Source organism: Pygocentrus nattereri, chromosome 3 (genome assembly GCF_015220715.1).
Source record: "Pygocentrus nattereri isolate fPygNat1 chromosome 3, fPygNat1.pri, whole genome shotgun sequence".
Taxonomy (NCBI): Eukaryota; Metazoa; Chordata; class Actinopteri; order Characiformes; family Serrasalmidae; genus Pygocentrus; species Pygocentrus nattereri.
In genome coordinates, this window is record NC_051213.1 from 3,029,819 (window position 1) to 3,055,483 (window position 25,665).

At 43.3% G+C, this 25,665-nt stretch overlaps 2 protein-coding genes across 7 annotated transcripts; one reads left to right on the forward strand and one right to left on the reverse strand.

Moving 5' to 3' along the window:
• Nucleotides 1–2,755: 2,755 nt before the first annotated feature.
• Nucleotides 2,756–25,044, forward strand: LOC108418126 (pentraxin fusion protein-like). Of its 6 annotated transcripts, none has more exons than XM_037536940.1 (4): nt 2,756–2,865; nt 3,001–3,084; nt 3,174–3,264; nt 4,528–5,355. In XM_037536940.1, the coding sequence occupies exons 3-4, from the start codon at nt 3,207–3,209 to the stop codon at nt 5,160–5,162; spliced, it is 693 nt and encodes a 230-aa protein (XP_037392837.1). In that variant the 5' UTR covers nt 2,756–2,865; nt 3,001–3,084; nt 3,174–3,206; the 3' UTR covers nt 5,163–5,355. The 6 variants fall into 6 exon arrangements, with proteins under 6 accessions (XP_037392837.1, XP_037392836.1, XP_037392838.1 ...); XM_037536939.1 differs by having other exon boundaries at nt 3,203–3,264; XM_037536941.1 differs by lacking the exons at nt 3,001–3,084; nt 3,174–3,264; nt 4,528–5,355 and adding exons at nt 22,702–22,783; nt 22,873–22,963; nt 24,217–25,044 and having other exon boundaries at nt 2,795–2,865.
• LOC108415656 (pentraxin fusion protein-like) lies at nt 9,427–15,487 on the reverse strand. The gene is made up of 5 exons (XM_037536935.1): nt 15,397–15,487; nt 14,816–15,145; nt 13,685–13,775; nt 13,508–13,569; nt 9,427–10,254 (listed from the first exon to the last, which is right to left on the reverse strand). The coding sequence occupies exons 2-5, from the start codon at nt 14,820–14,822 to the stop codon at nt 9,620–9,622; spliced, it is 795 nt and encodes a 264-aa protein (XP_037392832.1). The 5' UTR covers nt 14,823–15,145; nt 15,397–15,487; the 3' UTR covers nt 9,427–9,619.
• Nucleotides 25,045–25,665: the final 621 nt, after the last annotated feature.

Genomic DNA, 25,665 nt, shown 5'->3' on the forward strand with positions numbered 1-25,665 from the left:
AAGATTGGGGCTGTGTCTGATTCCCGAACATTGGCAGGAAGATTATTCCAGAGCTGGGGGGCTTTGTATGAAAAAGCTCTCCCCCCTGATGTAGCTTTATTTATTCTAGGTACCAGTAGTGAGCAGCACCTTGTGATCTAAGTAGGCGTGATGGTTCATAGTAGGAGAGGAGCTCACTCAGGTACTGAGGGGCGAGTCCGTTTAGAGCTTTATAGGTCAGTAATAGGATTTTATAATCAATGCGAAATTTGACTGGTAACCAGTGCAGGGCTGATAAAACTGGACTAATATGGTCAAACTTCCTAGTTCTTGTGAGGACTCTGGCTGCAGCGTTCTGGACTAGCTGAAGCTTGTTAAGGCTTTTGCTGGGACGTCCAGACAGCAGGGCATTACAATAATCTAGCCTTGAAGTGATAAATGCATGAACTAGCTTTTCTGCATCCTGTAGAGATAATGAATTTCTTAATTTAGCGATATTGCGGAGATGCAGGAAAGCTGTTCTAGTGATATTAGATATATGTGTGTCGAAAGAGAGATCAGCGTCTATCATGACACCAAGATTTTTAACAGATAGGCTTGATGAAACTGAGAGATTGTTAAGTTTTAGTGTTGAGTTAGACAGTCTGTGTCTGTGTCTGGCTAATTTTGGACCAAGAAGCAGGACCTCTGTTTTATCTGAGTTAAGTAACAGAAAATTATTTGACATCCAATCTTTTATGTCTTTTACACAGTCCTCAATCTTGCCAAGTTTAATTTTATCATCCGGTTTACTTGATATGTATAACTGGGTGTCATCTGCATAACAGTGGAAATTTATGCCGTGTTTACTGATAATGGTGCCTAGTGGTAGCATATATATTGTAAATAATATAGGTCCTAAAACAGAACCTTGTGGAACACCATAAATTACTTTTGCACGAACAGATGATTCACCCTTTACATTAACAAACTGATATCGATCGGTGAGGTAGGACCTGAACCAGGAAAGAGCTGTTCCTGTTACCCCTACAAGGTTTTCTAGTCTATCTAGTAGGATAGCGTGGTCTATTGTGTCGAATGCTGCACTAAGGTCAAGGAGGACTAACAACGACACATTTCCTTGGTCCGTGAATAATAGAAGATCATTTATAATTTTTACTAATGCTGTTTCTGTACTATGATGTGGCCTAAAACCAGACTGAAATTTTTCGTGTAGATTATTCCTATGCAAATAAGGGCTTAATTGTTTTGCTACCACTTTTTCCAGGATCTTAGATATGAAGGGGAGATTTGAGATGGGTCTATAATTTGATAGTTCACAGGGATCGAGGTTAGCTTTCTTAATCAGCGGTCTAATTACTGCAAGTTTAAAAGTTTTTGGGATATATCCGAGGCTAAGAGAGGAGTTTATTATTGACAGAATAGGCTTAGTTATTTCTGGTAAGATTTCCTTGAGTAGACCTGTAGGGATCGGGTCCAGAATACAGGTCGATGGTTTTGCAGAAGAGACTATTTTGATTAGTTCATTTTCTTGGAGTAATGTAAACGATTCCAGCCTATCTGGAGTGACTCTAATATTCTCAGGGTCTAGGCTGGAATTATAAGCCACCAGGTTTGTGGAGTTTAACTGTGTGTTCAGAATTGTCTGTCTAATTTTTTCAATTTTATCACTAAAGAAATTCAGAAAATCATTGCTGCTATAGGCTGATGGCATCTGGGGTTCAGTGACTCTTTTGTTCTCTGTCAGTTTAGAAATTGTACTAAATAGTAATCTGGGATTGTTCTTATTGTGTTCTATGAGAGAGGAGAGATAGGCTGAACGTGCTGCAGTAAGAGCTCTTCTATAGTGTATAAGGTTCTCCTTCCAGGCGGACTGGAACACTTCTAATTTAGTCAGACGCCATTTTCGCTCTAGTTGCCTGGCCGTCTGTTTTAGAGTTCGAGTGTGATCATTACACCACGGGGCGAGTTTTTTCTGCCGTACTATTTTGCTTTTTAATGGAGCTACACTGTCTAACGTAGATCGAAGAGTATCCTCTAAGAATTTGGTCATAGTATCTAACTCAGTAGGATCGGATGGACAGCTGACTGAAGTTGATAACTGCGGGAGGTTTCTGATAAAGCTGCCAGCTGTGGAGGAAGTTATAGTCATCTTAACCTGGTAGCTGTTACTGTATTAAATAACAAACCCACCTTGAGACCTGCAGATGAATCTGATGGGGCTTTAGCGTTGCACCGAGTGACGCAGCAGGAGCCTTCCTTTAATTGAATTATAATAATAATAATTCAATTTTATATATATAGATATAGATATCCATGTAAGCCTGAACTGCAGATTATTAAATTATTTGGAGTAAACCAGGCAGAAATGTCAGCGGTTACGTCCTGCGGTTATGTCATCTAGTATATAGTGAAGATAGCTCTGCATGTGTCCTGGAATATTTGGCCGAAGTGGTAAATCATTCTGGTATGTTTGGCGTACTGAGGAAATTCCTCTTGGTCACTTACTGCACACTACTTACTATTTCTGATCACAATCAGTATGAGAGCAGTACATAGCAGCCTGATTCCAGGTAGCAAAGCATAACATTGTCACACATCCATCCGGATCAGGTCTATCTGAAAACTCCCAGAACTCCCTTGGGGATCACGTGACCGCTGACTCTTGTTCCACAACCAATCGTCGTCCTGCTTCACCAGAGTGCTGATGAGTTTCACCTGTCCTCCTTGTTCATGGGACTGATGATGGTGAGTATTTAAAGCCCGGGCTTTAGGGAGGTCTTTGTGAAGTATTGCTTTCCTGAAAGCTGATGAGTGGTTTTCCTGTATAGCTGTCTTGGGTTTCTGGATTTTCCACCCTGCCTTTTGGATTTTGTCTGCCTTCTGGTGATGTTTGTTTTCTTGAGTTTTTGGTCTGATTTGGGTCTGACTGTTGCCTGTGCTTTGACTGAGATCTGATTTTCTGAGCTGACCTGTCAATCAGAATGTTCCTTATGTAAATATGACTTGTCCTAAATGCAGGAGCTGTAGCCCTCAGCTTTAGACTGGAAAATAGGCCCAACTAAGAGAGAAGCTTCTGGATTGTCTGACTGGCATACCCACCAGGTGAGTTCACACTTGTGCTTCCCTTTCATCCCCTACTTTAGTTTTGCTGGTGTTAAATGTGGCCGTCAGCTGTGTGAATTGTGATGAAGGCTAACAGGTTCTGCTGAAATACTTGCAGTAAAATGAAGTCCGTGCTCGTTCTGCTGGGTGTCCTCCTGACTCTGACCGCTGTTTGTGAAGGTAAGCTTGTTTTCTTTGTTCTGATCACAACTGTTATTAAAAATAAACTCAAGCACATGGGCTTAATTCTGAGAGGTCTATGAATTCAGGTTAGTCCAGGTGGAAGTGCTCACCTGTATCTAGGCATCTTCCTGTTAGGGGCTGGATCATTTAGCAGAGCATGATGGATGTAGGACGCTTGTCTTAAATTCCTGATGTTGAGGTGAGATTTACTTAAATTATGGCACAGTATCTATAGAACCTGCAGCAGTCTCACAGGAAATATCAGCCATCTTTCTGTTCTTATTCCATCAGTAATGCAATAATGCACACTTCTACTACAGGCACACTACAGAATTATGGATGATACAAAAGCATTTGTCAAGCTGGAGGATGTGAGGTGATGAAGGCTTGGACTGTACGTTAGCTGAGGGAATGTCTGTGGTGGCTTGTAGGAGTCCATTAATATGGTGTGCGTATATTTAAAATATCACTGCTGTTGGAACAAAACCTTGCATTACACACATGCATTGTAGTTCTACATGGTTTTCGATGCAGGCAGTATCTGCACCAGGTTCTCAGATTTTTGTGCCAGTCCAGCTAGAGGGAGTGCTTTTTACCAGTTTTGGAACCACTGGTGGAGTAGCTGCATCACTAGTTGCTCAAATGTGATGAATTGCTGAGATTTTTATCAGACTTGGTGCTTATTTTGTCTGACTTGGCCGCGTTCTTCTAATCGGCTGTGTTGTAGACTTGCTTCATTTGTCATGTGTTCTTAATGCAGTTACTAGACAAATTCAGGGTATGGCAAGGATTCAAATACTCACTAACATGCCCTCTACTTTAGCTCACCTTTAGGGGTAAGGGGGTAAATGTACATAATGGTTGTCCAGGACTCAGTGACCTGACGGGGTTCTCTTTAAAAAATGCACTATGCAAAATGAGTGGTACCAATAGAGCATTTAAAGAACTTGATATTAAAGGATTGTTCAGTTTGCTGTGTTCAAACTAGATCTTTAACCCCAGCTATTCCATCTGTTGTATGACCTTTGTTCTTTTAGTTTTGACATGGCTTTCTGCAAGGTCACAAAATTGGGGTTTGTCTATCTAGTTAGACAATTTCCTACAACTAAAGTTTTATTAGCCTGCCAAGTTGATTACAACCCAATCCAGCTGTCTAGCATTGTGAACTGACCTTAACATGGTTTTTCAAGATTGTCCAACCTTAAAATGCTTGCTATGAAAGAACTGCATCACAGTTAGAAGAACTTTCTGCTTTTTCAGGTGGTGTGAATGGCAAGGGGCTGTTTTTCCCAAACCCATCGGCTGATTCCTTCGTCCAGCTCTTCCCCCTGAAGCCCCTGAATTTGGAGGCCTTTACTCTGTGTATGCGTCTGTCTGTGGATCCGAATGTAGTAGACAGTGAGGAACGTGAGACCATCCTCTTCGCTTATCGCACCAAAGACCACGATGAGCTTAACGTGTGGCAGGAGAAGGGCAACATCTCCTTATACCTGAGAAGCAGCTCAGAGGGTGCTTTCTATGCCGTCCCACTTCTCTCCATCTTCCGCACAGACCTGTGCGTCACCTGGGAATCCAGCACAGGTCTGACTGCGTTCTGGGTGGACGGCCGCCGCAGCACTCTGCAGGTGTACAGGCAAAACCACACGGTCCAGTCTGGTGGTGCTGTTATCCTGGGTCAGGATCCGGACTCATTCGTTGGTAAATTTGATGAAGACCAGAGTTTTGTGGGTGAGATTTCAGACGTGAACATGTGGGATCATGTGCTGATGGGCGATCAGATTAGGAACTTCAGTGATGAGCTGTGGTTGGGACCAGAACCAAATGTGCTTAACTGGGACACTATGCAGGATGAAGTAAATGGGAATGTCCTTGTAGTGCCAAAGAAGTACAACTGATATGCAGGACTCTGCTGTATGGTCCTGTAAACAAATGACATGTGATGTTTTCTGCAACAGACCTGTAAACAAGGAAGTATCGGTACATATAAAATCACTTGTGTATCTTGCTTAGCATTTCAGTGGCGTGTACCGCAATATTGGAATGACAATAAAAACATGGCATGGGCAAACGTGTCCTAAAATAGCAGTACATTCAGAATGAACTGTCATTGTACATTATACTCATACACTTGCACAACAACATTGAAGTACAGACTGCTGCTCTTGGTGCAAAGAAAAAGCAGAAAGAGGGAAATTTAAATACTATGCAAATTTATACCACAGAACAATTGCACATGACCCATCAAACTCTGAATTTTTCTACTTAGGAATTGCACTGGCCCATTGACACGAACTGTTAATTGTGTAGTATGACTGCACCAAAACCTGGTCAGTCAAACGTTTGTGTTTAACAGCTATGGCCCTGTTGTAAAAACTTGGTCTGTTCATTCTTGTCTTCATTTGTCTAACATCTGCCACATGGCATCAGTTCAAACATTCAGTAGTCTCCGTCCTTCTGAGACAGTGGTTGCTGTAGAGTTCCTTAAGGGATTGACCCTTTCGTAAGTCCTTGTTGTGTCCTGTGGTGCAACTGGAGGACCACATGGATAAGTCAGCACACACTCCACGGAGCAGCGGTAGAAAAGTCAGCAGTTTCTTAAGATTGAGCCTCCTGAGGATCCTTAAGTGGAGATGTTGCTGTGGCCTTTTCATGACTGCTGAGGTGTTGGAACTTCATTGGAGGCCTACGTCCACATACACCCCCAGGAACTTGAAAGTGGATACCCTCTCCATACACTCCCCATTTACTCAGACTTGGGACTTTCACAACCCACCTGCCTCTGCATCAAAGACTTAAGTTGTCTGAAAACCAATCCACCAGCCTTTGGACCACCTCCTGGTTTGCTGTTTCGTCACCATCAGATATAAGTCCAATTAGGGTGGTGTCATCCGCGAACTTAACTGTAATGTCTGCATGGCTACTAACAGTCGTACGTGTACAGGGTATAGAGTAGTGGACTCAGCATGCAGCCGTGTGGGGATCTGGTGTTGAGGCTGCTGATGCTCGTCTTTTTAGGTACAGGTACAATTATATGGCTGACTTCAGACATGGTGGTATGAAGGACTGGGACAGTGATGCAAAAAAAAAGTCTCAGACTTTTAGACCCCGAAACACATGTGATCAGTTTATAGATGGGATTTTCATTCACGGTTCAGATTTCTAAAACAAACGCATTTCAAATCATCAAGTCACCACGTAAGGACTGCAAGTACTCAGTCGGCTCAGTCAGTAGACACTAGCGTACTTTGGTGAAAATCTCTACATCTGGAAACGTTAGAGATTACACTAAAACTAACATATTTTGGGAAGAATGATCACCAACAACAAGCAGGAAAAAGGTTTGAAAACCATCCGCTCCCTGATGGGCACAGTAAGGCAACACGATGACCAGTGTCCATCAAAAAGGGTCAATACATCTGAATAATATGTGCCATAATATAATAATAGCTTAATCAAAAGCAGAGATACTCACCATGATTTGTGTGTTTGCTGTTTATCAACACGTCAGGAAATCTGAGCGCTGGTGCACGCACGGCTCCTGTATCCTCCTTGCACCAGCGTGACATCATCACACAGACAAAAGGCTCAGTGTGAAGTCCAGCAGTCAGTTGATGCTCTTAGTCAAAGTCTCTCTCTTTCAAACACACATGAACAGCATCAGTATCGCGTTTTTCACTGCGGATTTCCTTTATTAGAACTGTTTTCCACAACTGTGCAGTCATTAAAGCTGTGTAATAACACACGTGGCACTATTAGAGTTCAGCTAATCCAATCTGTCGCCTGGTTTAGATTGTTCAGTAGCTCCTCTTTGCCTTGACGCAGCTTCACACAGGTTCTCTCAAGCAGCTTCATGAGGAGCCACCTGAGATCCGTTTCCAGCAGAAGTGAAGAACTCACGCATATGACCACACCGCACAGGCGTAGCAGCAAACCATTTGTGTGTGTACGTGAACGGCTGTGTTTACATGCAAAGACTTTTGCCAATCCGCTTGAACACGTTCCGATTGCAGATTCAGACTGAGGTGTTTATCTGCTCACTCTATTCAACAATCTGGTGTTGATCAACAAATCTCCGTTTACATGCTCACTACAAGTGATCCGATGCAAAATAATGCGCATGTATGAAAAACCACTTAGTGTAGACGTTACCATGACAACCAGCATCACGTGAGCCCAGTCAGAGTGAGATGAGCAGCAGTGAGCAGTGATTGTGTTTTTAACTGCTTTAAAATGACGTCAGACTCAGGAAAACGTCCTTCACATGTCCTTATTAAAGAAGGCCGAGAGGAAGACGTCGTGCTCTGAGACGCATAAGCTGGACGTCCGTCCCACCGCCGTCTTTTAAAGATCAGAGCATGAACTTCGTCTCCTCTGCAGACCAGTTTCTGCTCCGCCGTGTTGAACGGTATAAACTCTCACTGTGACGCGACGCTCATGCAGAACGGACTGAAACTTTCCGATAGGGAATGTAATCGGATACAGGCGTTTACACGGCCATTATTCTTCTATTTAACAGATTATCGAGCTATTAGTCAGATTATTAGAGCTATTAGGTTGCATGTAAATGTGGCTAATGTTACATAACTTCAAAACTGTTGTCCACTAGACCATTCATGTACTGGTAAATAAAAAAAATGAAACAAATAAATAAATAATTAAACTCACTTGATTAAATGTGTGCACAGTGCATTATATTGCGTCTCCAGGGTTGGGAAAAGAGTCTTTGGGGTGCGATACGCTGACCTGTGCATGTGGTCCAAAAAGGTTTGCTATACAAAACCTTTATTATGTTGTTGTGATGAAGGTAATTGTGAGCTTTTGTGCTGTTATGGTCTGTATCTATTCACCATCGACACATTTAGAAAAGACAAAAGTTGTTTACTACAGCTGACCTTAGACAAATTTGTGTTGATGTTGTCGCGTCTTGGCGAAGGAGGAGACGTTGGACGTCTTCGTTAACACGACGGCTGTTCACCACACTGTTGTTAGTACCAGCAGAAAAGTACATAAACACTAGGGGTGTAAAAAAGGATCGATACTCTCGAGTATTGCAGTGTAATGTTTTGGGATACTGCGTTTATTTTTAATTAATAGTTAATTAATGCAGACAGTGATTCTTGTTGTGTTTAAACCCCCAACCGCTAATCTATTTTCAGTCATTAGACTCTTGCACTTCAATGTAAACAAGTAGCATACAGGCGCCACGCCAATGTTGGCATAAGCAAACCTAGCTGAGTAGTATTGATACCACCAATGGCTGAATCCAAAAGACTTTGCCCAGCTCCTGCTGCCAATGTGTGGGGGGCTCAGTTTGGTTTACACAACAATTAAAGGCAAATATACATTTGTGTTTGTAAGTAGAAGAGAAAGAACTGCATCATCATTTGAATTCGGCGCAGTTATTTTTGTAGGTTCGTTTTGTGATATTTTTCAGTGACTTGTGCTGGAAGGATGTAAAGACTAATTAAGGCCTCGTCTTAAAAAGGACTAGATTTTTTGAGGTTTTGGTGTTGATCCAGTCTTGCTCTCATTAGACCCTGTCTTGACTTGCATTCAGCCCCAGTTAGACTCTTGACTCTGTCTCGAATAATCGTCGTTTAGGACTCGAAAATGGTGGTCTTGACTATAGCCCTAACTTAAACCTGTTCATTTGTTTAGTTGTCTGAAAAAAGGATACCATTTCTATGGAGAGCAGGAAAACAACAGTCAGAAGAAGAGAGAAAATCTGGCTTTTGGGTGTTTAAAATCATCAATTAATTGGTCTATAAGTTGTAAAAATTGCACCACATGAGAAAAACATCTAAACGCTAACGGCATTTTGACATAACATGCAAGAGTTCAAACAAGCTTGGACTTCAAAGAGCCATCAAAATATCAAATGCTTGAAAAAACCACTGCTGTGACCAAACTAGACTGCAGTTTAGGACAAATCGTGGTACTGGTGTTGGACCTCCGGGTTCTCCGGTTTCCTCCCACAGTCCAAAGACTATTCAACAGGGGTTATGAAGTCCAGTCTTAACTGTAAATAGTATAATTATACATGCAGTGAGCATCAGTCTATGGACATTTTTATTCTTTAATTATAATTTGTTGTATGAAAAGTAAATGTTGAAACGCCAGAATCACACTGCTATTTAAAAATGACATCTGGAATACATGTTTGTTTGTCCACGTAGTGTTTTTATTTTCATGTTCTAACAATACTGCGATAATATCAAACTTTGCTCAAATGTGAGGCAAATATCGTAATTTTTATACATGTATAAATACTAGTACATGCATAATTGCTGAAAACATACTGCTACTGTTACACCACTACAGGACCTCGTTACAGAGATCGTCATCTTACACATCATTTGTACTTCTCTTCCACTACAAGGACATTCCCATGTACTTCATACTGCATAGTGTTCCAGTTAAGAACTTTTGGTTCTGGCCCCAAACCTAACTTCTCATTGAATTGCTTAATCTGACCCCCTGTCAGCACATAATCCCACATGTTCACGTCTGAAATCTCGCCTACAAAACTCTGATTTTCATCAAATTTACCAACGAACGAGTCCGGATCCTGACCCAGGATAACAGCACCACCAGACTGGACCTTGTGGTTTTTCCTGTACACCTGCAGAGTGCTGCGGCGGCCGTCCACCCAGAACGCAGTCAGACCTGTGCTGGATTCCCAGGTGACACACAGGTCTGTGCGGAAGATGGAGAGAAGTGGGACGGCATAGAAAGCACCCTCTGAGCTGCTTCTCAGGTACAAGGAGATGTTGCCCTTCTCCTGCCACACGTTAAGCTCATCGTGGTCTGGGGTGCGATAAGCGAAGAGGATGGTCTCACGTGCCTCTTTGGAAACTACGTTTGGATCCACAGACAGACGCATACACAGAGTAAAGGCCTCTAAATTCAGGGGGTTCAGGGGGGTGAGCTTCACGTAGGAATTGGCTGATGGTTTGGGGAAAAGCAGCCCTTTGTCAGTCAAACCACCTGAAAGGCAAAGAACGTTCTTCTCACTGTGATGCACACTTACAGTGAAGTTAAAGTGCAGTTCTTTCACATCCACTGTGGCCAGGATCTACAAGCTTTACAGGACACTGACAACAATCCCATTCAAGTTCATGTGAAACTTTCTTACTGGGTTTGGGCAAAATTCTTGCAATTGTTTATCTAATTTTGAGGTCTCTCTCGGAGAGGAGATGGAAATTAAAATAAAGTTTCAGTAATTTTGTAACTGGGTACACGGCTCAACCAGCGGTCAGGGGTATATTGTTCAGAAATAACTGCCTTGTTTATTAATCAGTATAAACGAACAGGATAAATGAAGCGTGAAGTGATGTGTCTAATCATCAAGTTGGCATGTAGGGATCGAATACGTGAAATTAGTCCGAGAATTCTCCAGTTATTTAGGAGCTAGTGGAAGGGAGGTCTCTAGTAGGAATTGGGACACATTATTAGTTTAAGAAGTGTAAATATGTTGAGAGAGCTAGCAGAGGTAACCCAAGCATCCCACTAGGAATGCAATGAGAGTTTCAACCTTGCAGCACTGGTGGTGAGTCTGGTCACACGGCCTCCAAATGCAGCTATTCGTCAAACTATAATGCATACAGGGCCAGACGGCCAGACTAGGGTCAGCGCTTGGAGTTTTGCTTGGTCGACAAGGCGAGGCCTACTTGGCTGGTTCTGAAAGGGACCGTTCCCACATGCGCCGCATCGTCAGGCAAACTCCAATCTGTATTCAGGGAACACTCTGCTCACATTTCCCCTAAACTTTCACGGATAAAATTTCAGACTCAATATTTCGCTGCTTTGGAACAAAACCTCGTATCTCCATTTTTGTCGTTTTTCAGTTTTTGACATAAGTTGAAAGCACCTATGGTTCTACATCCTCTGTGTAAATTTCATGATGAATACACCAACAGATATTACCCAAAATTATTTGGAAAGAATTCTGGTTCCATTGACTTGTATTAAAACTAGAGGAGGTTTTTTCCCTCTCCTGAAAAGTTACCATTTTGGAGATATGAGGTTTTGATCCGAAACCAGGGATTTACTGCTGGGCAAATAATGATGTTCTGAATCATAATAACAGTGATGAGTGACTACAATTATTGCAAGACAATTGAACAAACACTAACAAAGAGTAAAGCTAAACTGCAGAGATGAAAATAAAACATTTAAACTTCTCGTGCGTTGGCTGGCTTTACTCACAACGTAGAGCCAAGTCAACTAACTTTCCAACTCTTTCACTCAGTACTAGAACTGAGACTCGGTGTCTCTCTGTGCTACTGTGTCCAAGCAATGCCTTCTGGGCAGAGACCGGGTAAGAACCCAACATTCCAGGACGTCCAGTATCCCTTGTTCCGCTGGGTGGATTCTGGGTGGATTGTGATCAATTCTTAGCAGAGATATTAAACTACAGCTCCTATTAAAATCAGCTTTTTCCAGCTCATTAAGTGTTTAGATCCACTAGAGTGTTTGAGTATCCACTTCATTCTCAAACCCAACGGTGTTCGGAGTCACCGAGTGCTGCACGTTGGTGCACAGAGTCTTTGCCGGTGTGTGACTTTGAACTGTGGATATTGACTTGGATGTTGACATTCAAAGTCCATTAATCATGTGGTTTTGGACGGGGCCATAGTCTACACCAGTGGTTCTCAGAGCCCCCCAGATGGTCCAGATTTTCCATCCATTCCAACTAGACGTAAAATTAAAATGTGGACCTACTGAGAGCTCCGATAACCAGTTTGAAAACCACTGGTAGAGAAGCGACAGCACTCGTTACTCTAACTTGGCTGAAATTGCTGACATTTTTTCTTGTCTGGCTCTTACTTGGCTGGGACTTGGCCTTAGCTAGCAGCACAATAACAGCTGAAGCCAGGAAACTTTACGTTATGAGCCAGAAGTGGCAAAGGTCCTGGATTCCAGCACAGTGCGGTGATTTCCCACATCAGCCAAGCCCGGTAATTAAATAACGAGTTAAATCAGGTGTGCTTCATACTCTATGAACCATCACCACTTCTTGAGACACATCTGAAGACATCTTAGGACACCTTAAGGCCTGAAGACATATCTTGAAGTCATTTCTTAAGATAACAGTCTTAAGATGTTTTGACCATAATAATCTCCCAACGCATCTCAAAACGCAGAGCACATACTCCCGTAGTGTCACTGCAAAGTTAAAAAAAATCAAGTGAGCAGAACAATCACCAGACTGTGCAGGAATCCTGCCCCCCAGGACCGGCGCTCCCCAACCCTGCGGTGAACCTTGGTTACTTGACCAGAACTTTTGTATTACCCATAATTTTGTAATGTGCCGGTACTGAAAAAGTACATCTTACTGCATTAAGGATGAGTTCAGTCCTTCTTGGCAGTTTGCTCTAGCTCATATAGATAACGGTTGCCATGATGTATTAAATGAATCACACCTTAAAATTGGAAATCAGGCTCTGCTAAATGATCCAGCACTAATGGATCTAATGAACTAATCCAACACACTGGAGGCACAGATTTAGGCCCAGTCCCATTTCACCCCTCGCCCCTACCACTGAGCCCTTAGCACGTTCACGTCTAGGGTAAGGGTGTCTTAATTGTTGTTGAAATAGAGGGGTAGGGCGAAGTGTTAGGGCTACGTGACCCTCCAAACTGAGACTCCAAATGGAGAGTTATGAGGAAAAAAAGAGTAAATAGTTCCTTAAATAGTCCAGCAGTTCTGATGCCTGAGGAGCCAGAATGTAACTGCTGCACCATTTAAGGTGGAATGGGAAAATTCTGACTAGAATCTGGAGAATCTCTGACTTCAGATTCACATAACTGAAGAATTGGGGGGGGTGATAATAAATAACTGCCCCCCTCTTTGAAGGCGTATGATCCCTAAATGTAACTAAAGCCCAGCAGTGAGGAGCTGAACTTTCCCCTCCTCTGCTGCCCCTGCAGACGGGCAGGGTCGACTACAGAGCGGCGCTAGTAGCTGTTAATGAAGTGATGCTCTTTTATTATAGGGTCTCGTTTCAGAGGGAAGATCTCAACCACTGCCCTGTAGCTCAGTAACAAGGGGTGAGGGGGACACTCGAAAACGAGAGGCCAAAAGAAGAACTGGGACTGGGCCTTAGAAACAGTTGAGCGCTTGAATAGACTAGATATGATAACGCTGAATTGAATTTATAGACTCTCAGAGGTGAATCTGGGTTTGTTAATGCATCTTCACAAAACAGAATGATGTACAGAACACAGATAAACTTACTTTCACAAAAGCAGGTCAGGGGCAGGAGGACACACAGCAGAACGAGCACCCACTGCATTTTACTGTGAACATTTTAGTCGAACCTGTTAGCCACACACAGCTGATAATCACGTTTAACGACAGTAAAACTCAAGTGGCTGTAAGGAATGAATAAGAAGCACAAGTGCAGATGCTCACCTGGAAGCGAAGACACTCTTGATGTTGAATCTTTCTTGGCTCCTGTCACCAGTTAGATCTTTTTCCTGGGGGCTGCAGCTTCTGCACTGATCTGACTGTATTTGCTGATCAAAACCCAGTTTGTTATGTCCACTCTTGCACAACCTCTAGTAAAAGTTTACCTAATACACTGAGGGAGGTTTTGTTTCAGAGTGTCCGTGTTCTTCAGTATCATGTGTTTAATTCTGGGTTGAAAATGTATGGGCACAAGGATGAGAGCCAGTTGGGGAAAAAGAGCATGAAATTCAGCAAGCTGCTCCTCTGTCTTTGTGGTCTGGGCATGCATCTCTCTCTCTCAAATAATCTCTCAAGTTTCAAAATATCGGTGGGCCTCTAAAGAGTGACCCGTTTATCCTGTCACACTACAAGATCATGCACACCATCAATCAAACGCTGTGGGTGGGATGTCAGCAGGGATGTCAGCTGGGCTTTGGCGGTTCTGGAGCAGAGCTTGATGCTTGTTTAATGCAGTACAGAGCTATTAATAGCAACCACTGAGTGACACTTTAGCACTTGTTTAACAGGAGATGTGTTACACAACCTTTCCTTTCAACAGGACCGGTAACAAACTGGATGCTCCTTTTCTTCTTTAGTGCATTATTTTCATAAACAATCTGAAAGGTTGACTCGTCAGATCACAATACACATCTCCACTGAGCTGCAGTCCATTTCAGGTCAACTCAAGACCAGAGAAGTCGGCGGCGTTTCTGGATGTTGTTGAAATTTGTCACGGCATGGTGGCACGGTGGCAGGGTGGGTAGCGCTGTCGCCTCACAGCAGGTAGGGCCTGGGTTCGATTCCCCAGCCAGGTGACCAGGATCCTTTCTGTGTGGAGAAAACGTTCTCCCCGTGTCTGCGTGGGCTTCCTCCCACAGCCCAAAGACATGCAGTCACGCTAAATGGCCATGGTAAATTGCCCCCAGGTGTGAGTGACTGTCTGTCTGCCCTGCAATGGACTGGCGGTCTGTCCAGGGTGTATCCTGCCTTACACCCGATGACAAGCTGGGATAGACTCCAGCACCCCCCACAACCCAGAAGGAGAAGTGGCTTAGGAGGTGTGTGTGTGTGTGTGTATGCACAGTACAGTCTTACCCTGCATTAGTGGATGTAGAGATGGACGGTGTTCATTGGCATCAGTTTGTCAAAGGATTCCTGAGCCTGTGCGTTGATCTCCATCACAAAAACATGCAGGTTTTTAATGCAGTGCATGTTTGGGGTCATCATAGCATCACAGGCTTTCAATTGTAATGAAATTTTTCTGGATTCCCTGAATATTATACCTAAAATACCTCCATGCAATGTTTGGCTAAGGAATGTTAGTTTTAAACTGTTGAATTTTTGATGCACATTTGTCTCGACTCATCCGCACTTCCAAAGACAACGTTCCTAGTCTTAACTGCTCCTGTACCAGCTCTGTTTTGCCTAAAGAAAAGAGAGCAATTCAGCGTTTAAACAGGTCAAGTCATGTTATTTTATGTTCTTTGTAGACCTACACAGGACAGATGTCAGAACTGGCATGCACCAAACAAACAAACAAACAAACAAACAAACAAACAAACATGTAGAGAACTAATTAGAGAACTAACTTGCCTACATAAAAAATAAAGAAGCCAGATGGCCTTCCCCAACTCCCTGACTAGGCCAAAAGTGGTTGGCAGTTATAAAAGACTTACAGAGACGGATTTTCAGCTTACTGTGGCACAGTAGCAGTAAACTGAGAGGAAAGGCATAATTAAGGTTATGCTAATACATTGGGAATAGAGACACTAAACAGGCCTTAAAATAGAGATCTGTCTTTGCTGCTATGATGAACTAGGACGTTCGTCCCAAGCCACCATGGAGGTAAGCAGAAACAGCTGTGGAATAATCCATGTACACATATCCAGCCAATCAGATGCACGTGTTATCGTGGGACTCCAGCCAATCAGACTTAGCAGTAGGTGGGTTCCTAATAAGCGATATAATATACATCCTAGGGACATAACAGCTTGGTTCTTGAAGGCAAGTACAACCAGCTCGTGATAAACTAGCCAAAAGCTGTGGTATTCTTAAGCAATAGAGTGGGAGCACTGGTGACTTTGTTTCTAGCAGTATCTGAGCTCAGGACCGTCTTTCTCTCTAACCTACTGGTAACTAGCAGAGACACTTTCTCTAGACAGACAAAGCTCTTCCTGTAAGTCACTCTGGATAAGAGCGTCTGCTAAATGCTGGAAATGTAAATGATTTGATTGCAGGGATAAGCCAAAGTTACAGCAGCTACATTCTGGCATGGCAGGTGGAATGGAAAGTTCCAACAAGTAGCTGGTGAACGAGAAGCATACATAACTTTATATAGTTTTTACTCTGTTGCTGAGCTGAAAGAATTACAGTCAGTAATAGATCACTTTTAACTTGCTCTCACAGCCAACAATGAAATGTGTTCAGCATTAATGGAGCTTTCACAGACATACGGGTTACACTGCAAAACCCCACACACCCGGTGACAGATGGTGGATTTTGAACTTCACCCTGGGAACAACCTAAATGGTCCTTTTCTTCATTGGCTTAGAGAATGTGACGTCCATTATTTCCATAAACAATCTGAAAGACTGACTCGTCAGACCACAACACACGTGTCCACTAAGCATCAGTCCATTTCAGATACGCTTGAGCCCAGAGAAGTCAGCGGTGTTTCTGGATGTTATTTATATGTGACTTCCATGTTACAGAATGGCAGGGAGGCGGAGCCAAGTGCAGAGAGGAAAACCCGTGAGAAAGGGTCTTAAATAAACTTGAGGCAATGGAGTGTGAATTTGGCACGGCGGAGTTCAGGTGACCCAGAACCAGACTCGAACCGCCCATGAACTGATCGGTGGTCCGTGGAGTTACCGCTGTGCCACAGGCATGAACGGTATAAACACCTCATGGAACGGGAAGGGTTGGAAAGGGGAAGGCTGAACTAGAAACGTGAAAAAAAAGATCAGGAAGCAAAAATGACTTCCTCTGTAATGATGATCATTACAGAGGAAGGCAGACTTGGTTTCTCCCATTTGCTCTCGGTGGAGCAACACCTTTTGTACGGCTCAGAGCCATTTGTAGCTCAAGCCTTCTTGCGGATTTTAAGTAGCTTTGGGGCAACTACTCTATTTTGTATTTTCCAGCCATCTTTTCTTTTCTTTTTGTTTATATACCCCCTGGGCTGCATACCACACTGGTCATCCCTCTACAAAGGGCTTTTGTTTGCCAGGCCTTAAGTAGAGGAGTCCACAGGTATGTCAGGTTGGGCCTGATCAGCCCAAGGGCTTCTGTGATTTGAAGTTCCCTGAAGTTATGGCACCTCACCACTGTTGCCCTTTACTGGCAGCTGGCGGTACAGGCTGGGTGTCTTGTCGATGTTGCCCTCTGTTGGCAGCCAATGGCACAGGCTGGGCCCTTATATTCTGCTGTACAGAGTAAAGTCTGAACTTACATTTATGTATGCAGTGATACACAGTGTTTATTGTAGTTTTGAGCCCATGTGGTGATCTCCATCTCAGAACCATGGCAGGCTTTGGTGCAGTGCTATCATAGGCATTCACAGGTTGTGGGTTTCGGCCTTTTTCTTTACACATACAGATTTTTATCTTTGCAATCCCTGGCCAAGGAATATGATTTGTAAACTTTACTGATGCATTTTTTGCAAAGTGGCGAGCCTTGACCCATCCACAAAAAGCATTTGAATTGAAATGCACAGAACTTCAAGCTTATGCAGAGAAGAGACAGGCAGGGGCTCGCAGATCTGTGTCCAGATCCTTAGCCATTTGAAGTCTATCAGTGGCTCGAATCAATTGACGAGATCCTTGCCAGTGAGGAGAGGGATAGTCTCAAGAGGAGATACATGTACACGGTGGATCAAACTCATAAGCCTGATGGCCAAGTGCACCAAAGCCATGGAACTGAGCATGAGACCAGTGAGAGAGTGTGGCTGGATCTTGAGGGAACAACTTTGCGGCTGGAGTTCCCAGTTGTTCTGGCTGACCACCGCCTGCACCTGATGGAAGAGGGTGGACATCAACAAGGTTATGTCTGATGCCGTGTCCAGAAGGTCCTCATGCAGGAGCTTATTTTCCAGGGTGGTCAAGATGTAGAATTTGTGAGTGACTGCTTTCTCATTTAGGTGACCCAGAAACTGTTGGAAAGGTGGATCACCTTGCAGCACTGAGGGATCTTCAAAGATTAACCCTTCCTTTGGGTCGAGCTGGAACACAAGGAACTACAAAGAAATGCAAATGGATGTCACAACTAAGAGCTGCAAATAAAAAAAAAGCAATACATCGCTGAATCGACCATAGCATCCAAATGTGCTTGTGAATGAAAACAAAGAAGTGAAAGTACATGAACTGAGAACAAATGCAGTAAGCAGTTCAGCTGATAGAAGCTATCTGAAGCAATTTTCTGCAAATTACATAAGAAAACTAGGAGCATGCAAAAGGAAAATGAATAATATTTACTGCTTCCTTTCTAAAGGGAACAAAGAGGATATGAAAAGACAGATGAAAGTGTTTAACAAAGCTTAGACAGACACTGTGGATGTTTGTAAATTAGTACAGTCAATCCTAAGTGGTAAGGAACATGTCAAAGAGCGAACAAACTGGGTTGATCCAAAACATAGTCATTTTAATCACTTTATGCTGGATGATGAACACTGGTTGCATGGAAACCCCTAACAAAAAGACAAACGAGCATCAGTAATGCTATCTGGATATGGAATTCAACCCAAGGATGGTGTTTCAAATCATTTTAGTTCAGCTTAGACAACTTAGCTCTGAAGATCCCTAGACCACACAAGCCCTTCCGCCACGACAAGGCCCCAATCCAGGAAGGGGCGGATATTGCCATTTAGTCTAATTATGATTGATTATTATTGCTTAAAATTAAGGTGGTCAGAGTAACTTTGATTTAGTTTAAAGTCTACAGACCAATGCAAGAGGGAGACAAACACTCACACCAAGGATGCTTTAATAAAAAGCTAACTTTATTGACTAAATAAAATTACCCTACAATTGGATAACTTTTATTAATAAACAAAAGAAAAGAAATAAACCGAACAAAGGAATGGCTCAGGTAACGTAACTTAATACTCAGCTTAAAATGGTATGAAAGGGTTACTTAGGGCACTCCTTGGAAAGTGACTAAAAACTTAAGGGTAAAAGAGTCTATGGGGGAACTTAACCTAAACTAATATATCTAAAACAGAATTCTTATTGAATAAAATGGCATCAAACCTTGACTGCACAAATGAAAAAGAGCCAGCCTTACTTTGAAGGCGGGGAGCCAGACTTTGAGTCCTCCGAGATGGGTCACTTGAGAACTGGCTAGAAATCACACACTGGGCTTTTCCATAGCTGGCCCTGGAGTCTTGGTGGGGCTTCACACAGGCAATGCGTCGCAGTTGATGACCAGCTTCATTGTCTCGCTTACCCAAGTATGAAGCTTGGAACTGGGGCAGTCTTCTGGTGAGGAGTTGGAACGCAGATTGAAGCATGGCTCTGAGTAAGACTCAGCATCTCTGGGGTTTCTCCTTGGGGCTGCTTGAGGATGGAGCGAGGTGGCCCTTCATGATCAGTTTGCCTGAAGATTGAGGTGGGGCTCGAAAGGAATCTTCGTTCTTGGCATTGCGGGCCTACCTCGACTCAGTCAGCTGGAGTGAGTGCAGTCAAACTTCGAAAGCTGCTAACTTAAATTAGCTAACTATCTTCATCAAAGCTGAAACTTAAAGAAATTCCTTACTTGGCCATGTAAAGAAATCTTCACTTTCCTCTCTAAGGTTGGGTTAAACTTAAAGGTATAAACAAACACATACAACAAAATGTCCAGATATGATCTAAGCATTCTAAACTGTGATTTGACATGTCAGTTTTGATTGGCAGGATGTCCATTGACCACTGTCACAGTATGTCACTGCAAGTGACAGCAAGTAGTCTAGCTTAGATCGAGCTTGGCGTCTACCCAAGAACGCACTCTCCAGGCACTGAGCTCAGAGCTGGCATGGCTGGACTGGCAGATCACTGCCCTCCTGAAAAAGCAGGAGAAACTCCTTCGGCAGAAGTCGCAGCTCGAAGCTGCCCAGGGAGCTTCCCACTCAGTGGTTGCGCCTGCCTCGCCTCTTCGTACAAGGGGAGATGCCATTCTCATGCCAGCCCCACATGGTCCCTGGGAACGCCAGCGTCACTGAGCCAAGCACCTCAACTGGCTGTTCAACTGTTTTTATATTTGGAAGTTCAGCCTGTATCTCGCCTACTTCTTGCCTGACAGTAGCTATGTTAACTGCAAGTTCTGATACCAAGTTGGGATCTAGCAGCAGCTGCTGTGGCCAGCACCCTCACCATGAATCATTTGGACCTTTCACTGGATCCATGTAGTTTTGACTGTGTAACGGTGAACTTCTGTAGCTGGTACAACATGTGAGTGATGTTTGCTTCTGCATGCCTATTGGCATCCATGGTCCATCTAGCCCCAGCCCATCCTGTCTTTTGGGCTGTCATACAGGGTGGGCTACATACCTCACTGGAGTTCAACCTGACAAACACCAACAGTTTGTCTTTCTGAATGGAACATGCTGAGGGTGGGTGGGTTGTGTTGTGTACTATAAGCGAGAATGGAGAGCTATGCATCAAACAACTGATTTTTAGGCTAGTATCCACATTATTTCTACCACTATAACAAGCCTTGTGTCCTTCTGGACTTTACTCCAGTTTCTACTGGGCAAAGATAAACGTGGCTTGGAGATGTTTCTGCAAGTCATCCATATATTGAGGAGTCATGTATGCCACTGCTATGCTGGCCTCCCCTGGTTGATCAAGAAGGTGCAGAGGAACCATCATCTGTCTGCCTGTCGTCAACTCGAATAGGGAGACCCCCATGGCATCTTGCAAAGTGACCAACTTAACATCCCAATCATGTTGGTTCGTTGTGACATACTTTTTCAGTAGGCTCAGCAGTGAAATTCTTCCCTTAGTCAGAGTTGACATGGCTGGGTAGACCATGATCAACAAGTAGGCAGTGGTCATGGTTGTATGCGTTGGCAGGCCTTCCACCCATTTTATGAATGCATTAAGTGACCGTGAGGAAGTATTTGTTGCCTCTGACTGTTCTGGTGAGCGGTCCAACCTAGTCAAGTTGAAGGTCTGACCAAGGGAATGTTAACCCTTCTTTCTGCACTGGAGCTAGAGAATGGAGTGGGTTTGGACAGTTGAAATTGGCAGCACACCAGCCTTTAATGTAGTCTGCAACATCCTTTCTCATATGAGGCCAGTATGCCACTTGCTGCACTGCATGCTATGTTGCCTTGATCCCTTTGTGTCCAGCACATGGAAAATCATGGGCATGCATTAACATCACCACCTGTCGCACTGAGCCACAGTGAGTGAGTCAGAGACATGTAACAAGCAGGCCTGTGATTATGCGCAGAGATCCCCGGGCATTGAATAAGTGTTTAAGAGATCATGGGGTCCAACGGCGGCATCCATAATTCCAGACAGGAATAGGATTGTCACCAAGTCAGTAACTGAAAAAGTGGGGTTAAGAGGTGCATTTAATGATTATTTATCTTCTAAAGTCTGTGAAGACTTCACAAGTCATTTCCAAAATAAAATAGACCTGATACGACAGGGTGTAGCTCAGCAGAGTCAGACAAGCTCCTATAATGTTCCTTAAAGGCCTTAAATCCAGACTGAAATGTTTCAGGTATGTGATTCCTATGTAAATAGGAGCTTAGTTGCTGCGCCACAGTTTGGGAACCCTTTAAAATGTTTATATATTGCTTCATAAATTTGTGTGAAAATCTGAAGTTTTAGATCAAGTCTTTAAGTCTATAGTAGATAAATAAAACCTAATTAAATACACACACACACACACACACACACACACACACACACACACACACACACACACACACACCCACACTTTCTAAGCCACTTCTTGCAAGGTCTAATTAAACAAATGAGTTAAAATATTAGACTTGGTAATTTATTTATTGAGGAAAATAGTCCAATATTACATAAAAAGTATGTGAACCTCTGCTCTCAGTATCTGGTGTGACCCCCTTGTGCGGAAATAACAGCTTCAGCTCTGTTATGTTGTTGGGTTTCCTCCCATGAACTGCTGCTTCAGGACCTTCCACAACATTTCTATAGGATTAAGGTCAGGACTTTGACTCGGCCAGTCCAAACACTAACTTTATTGTTCTTTAACTGTTCTTTGGTAGAACAATTTGTGTGCTTAGGGTTGTTGTCTTGCTGCATGACCCACATTCTCTGATGAAGTTAAAGTCAGTGTGACACAAAAACATCGTCTCCATTTTTGTTGTTTTTTTCGTTTGCATAATAAACTCCAGTGATTCTTTTGCCTTGTGTTAAAATGAATGATGAATGGACCATCATCCCAAATTAACTTCCATTTCAAGCTTCCATTACACCCGCTTAAGAGAAATACATCCACTTAAGAGGAATACGCCCGCTTAAGAGGAAAACTCCCGCTTAAGAGGAAAACTCCCGCTTAAGAGGAAAACTCCCGCTTAAGAGAAGTACATCCGCTTAAGAGGAAAACACCAGCCTAAGAGGAAAACTCCCAGAACTCCCTTGGGGATCACGTGACCGCTGACTCTTGTTCCACAACCAATCGTCGTCCTGCTTCATCAGAGTGCTGATGAGTTTCACCTGTCCTCCTTGTTCATGAGAATGATGATGGTGAGTATTTAAAGCCCGGGCTTTAGGGCGGTCTTTGTGAAGTATTGCTTTCCTGAAAGCTGATGAGTGGTTTTCCTGTATAGCTGTCTTGGGTTTCTGGATTGTCCACCCTGCCTTTTGGATTTTGCCTGCCTTCTGGTGATGTTTGTTTTCTTGTGTTTTTGGTCTGTTTTGGGTCTGACTGTTGCCTGTGCTTTGACTGAGATCTGATTTTCTGAGCTGACCTGTCAATCAGAATGTTCCTTATGTAAATATGACTTGTCCTAAATGCAGGAGCTGTAGCCCTCAGCTTTAGACTGGAAAATAGACCCAACTAAGAGAAGCTTCTGGAGTGTCTGACTGGCATACCCACCAGGTGAGTTCACACTTGTGCTTCCCTTTCATCCCCTACTTTAGTTTTGCTGGTGTTAAATGTGGCCGTCAGCTGTGTGAATTGTGTTGAAGGCTAACAGGTTCTGCTGAAATACTTGCAGTAAAATGAAGTCTGTGCTCGTTCTGCTGGGTGTCCTCCTGACTCTGACCGCTGTTTGTGAAGGTAAGCTTGTTTTCTTTGTTCTGATCACAACTGTTATTAAAAATAAACTCAAGCACATGGGCTTAAATTCAGGTTAGTCCAGGTGGAAGTGCTCACCTGTATCTAGGCATCTTCCTGTTAGGGGCTGGATCATTTAGCAGAGCATGATGGCTGTAGGACGCTTGTCTTAAATTCCTGATGTTGAGGTGAGATTTACTTAAATTATGGTACAGTATCTATAGAACCTGCAGCAGTCTCACAGGAAATATCAGCCATCTTTCTGTTCTTATTCCATCAGTAATGCAATAATGCACACTTCTACTACAGGCACACTACAGAATTATGGATGATACAAAAGCATTTGTCAAGCTGGAGGATGTGAGGTGATGAAGGCTTGGACTGTACGTTAGCTGAGGGAATGTCTGTGTGGTGGCTTGTAGGAGTCCATTAATATGGTGTGCGTATATTTAAAATATCACTGCTGTTGGAACAAAACCTTGCATTACACACATGCATTGTAGTTCTACATGGTTTTCGATGCAGGCAGTATCTGCACCAGGTTCTCAGATTTTTGTGCCAGTCCAGCTAGAGGGAGTGCTTTTTACCAGTTTTGGAACCACTGGTGGAGTAGCTGCATCACTAGTTGCTCAAATGTGATGAATTACTGATATTTTTATCAGACTTGGTGCTTATTTTGTCTGAGACTTGGCCGCGTTCTTCTAATCGGCTGTGTTGTAGACTTGCTTCATTTGTCATGCGTTCTTAATGCAGTTACTAGACAAATTCAGGGTATGGCAAGGATTCAAATACTCACTAACATGCCCTCTACTTTAGCTCACCTTTAGGGGTAAGGGGGTAAATGTACATAATGGTTGCCCAGAACTCACTGTGACCTGACGGGGTTCTCTTTAAGAAACGCACTACCCAAAATGAGTGGTACCAATAGAGCATTTAAAGAACTTGATATTAAAGGATTGTTCAGTTTGCTGTGTTCAAACTAGATCTTTAACCCCAGCTATTCCATCTGTTGTATGACTAACTTCATTCTTTTAGTTTTGACATGGTTTTCTGGAAGGTCACAATGTGGGCTTGTTTATCTAGTTACTACTTTAGTTGTAGGAAATTGTCTATTAGCCTGCCAAGTTTATTACAACTCAATCCAGCTGTCTAGCATTGTGAACTGACCTTAACATGGTTTTTCAAGATTGTCCAACCTTAAAATGGTTGCTATGAAAGAACTGCATCACAGTTAGAAGAACTTTCTGCTTTTTCAGGTGGTGTGAATGGCAAGGGGCTGTTTTTCCCAAACCCATCGGCTAATTCCTTCGTCCAGCTCTTCCCCCTGAAGCCCCTGAATTTGGAGGCCTTTACTCTGTGTATGCGTCTGTCTGTGGATCCGAATGTAGTAGACAGTGAGGAACGTGAGACCATCCTCTTCGCTTATCGCACCAAAGACCACGATGAGCTTAACGTGTGGCAGGAGAAGGGCAACATCTCCTTATACCTGAGAAGCAGCTCAGAGGGTGCTTTCTATGCCGTCCCACTTCTCTCCATCTTCCGCACAGACCTGTGCGTCACCTGGGAATCCAGCACAGGTCTGACTGCGTTCTGGGTGGACGGCCGCCGCAGCACTCTGCAGGTGTACAGGCAAAACCACACGGTCCAGTCTGGTGGTGCTGTTATCCTGGGTCAGGATCCGGACTCGTTCGTTGGTAAATTTGATGAAGACCAGAGTTTTGTGGGTGAGATTTCAGACGTGAACATGTGGGATCATGTGCTGATGGGCGATCAGATTAGGAACTTCAGTGATGAGCTGTGGTTGGGACCAGAACCAAATGTGCTTAACTGGGACACTATGCAGGATGAAGTAAATGGGAATGTCCTTGTAGTGCCAAAGAAGTACAACTGATATGCAGGACTCTGCTGTATGGTCCTGTAAACAAATGACATGTGATGTTTTCTGCAACAGACCTGTAAACAAGGAAGTATCGGTACATATAAAGTCACTTGTGTATATTTCTTAGCATTTCAGTGGCATGTACTGCAATATTGGAATGACAATAAAAACATGGCATGGGCAAACGTGTCCTAAAATAGCAGTACATTCAGAATGAACTGTCATTGTACATTATACTCATACACTTGCACAACAACATTGAAGTACAGACTGCTGCTCTTGGTGCAAAGAAAAAGCAGAAAGAGGGAAATTTAAATACTATGCAAATTTATACCACAGAACAATTGCACATGACCCATCAAACTCTGAATTTTTCTACTTAGGAATTGCACTGGCCCATTGACACGAACTGTTAATTGTGTAGTATGACTGCACCAAAACCTGGTCAGTCAAACGTTTGTGTTTAACAGCTATGGCCCTGTTGTAAAAACTTGGTCCGTTCATTCTTGTCTTCATTCGTCTAACATCTGCCACATGGCATCAGTTCAAACATTCAGTAGCCTGGGTGTGTGCTTTGCTGCTTTTTTTTTTTTTTTTTTTTTTTTTTTTTGGGGGGGGGGGGGGCATTGAGCCTTTTGTAAGTCCTTTTTTGAGTCCTGTGGTGCAACTGGAGAACCACATGGATACAAGTCAGCACACACTCCGTGGAGCAGCGGTAGAAAAGTCAGCAGTTTCTTAAGATTGAGCCTCCTGAGGATCCTTAAGTGGAGATGTTGCTGTGCCCTTTTCATGACTGCTGAGGTGTTGGAACTCCATTAGAGGCCTA

Excerpts from the sequence above, each read along its gene's own strand:
- LOC108415656 (XM_037536935.1), bottom strand. Across the intron at positions 13,570-13,684 it reads AAGAGTGTCTTCGCTTCCAG|TAAAATGCAGTGGGTGCTCG; the intron begins GTGAGCATCTGC and ends AAATGTTCACAG. Across the intron at positions 10,255-13,507 it reads CCTGACCTGCTTTTGTGAAA|GTGGTTTGACTGACAAAGGG; the intron begins GTAAGTTTATCT and ends TTTGCCTTTCAG.
- LOC108418126 (XM_037536940.1), top strand. The coding sequence starts at position 3,207 with ATGAAGTCCGTGCTCGTTCTGCTGGGTGTCCTCCTGACTCTGACCGCT. Across the intron at positions 3,265-4,527 it reads TCTGACCGCTGTTTGTGAAG|GTGGTGTGAATGGCAAGGGG; the intron begins GTAAGCTTGTTT and ends CTGCTTTTTCAG.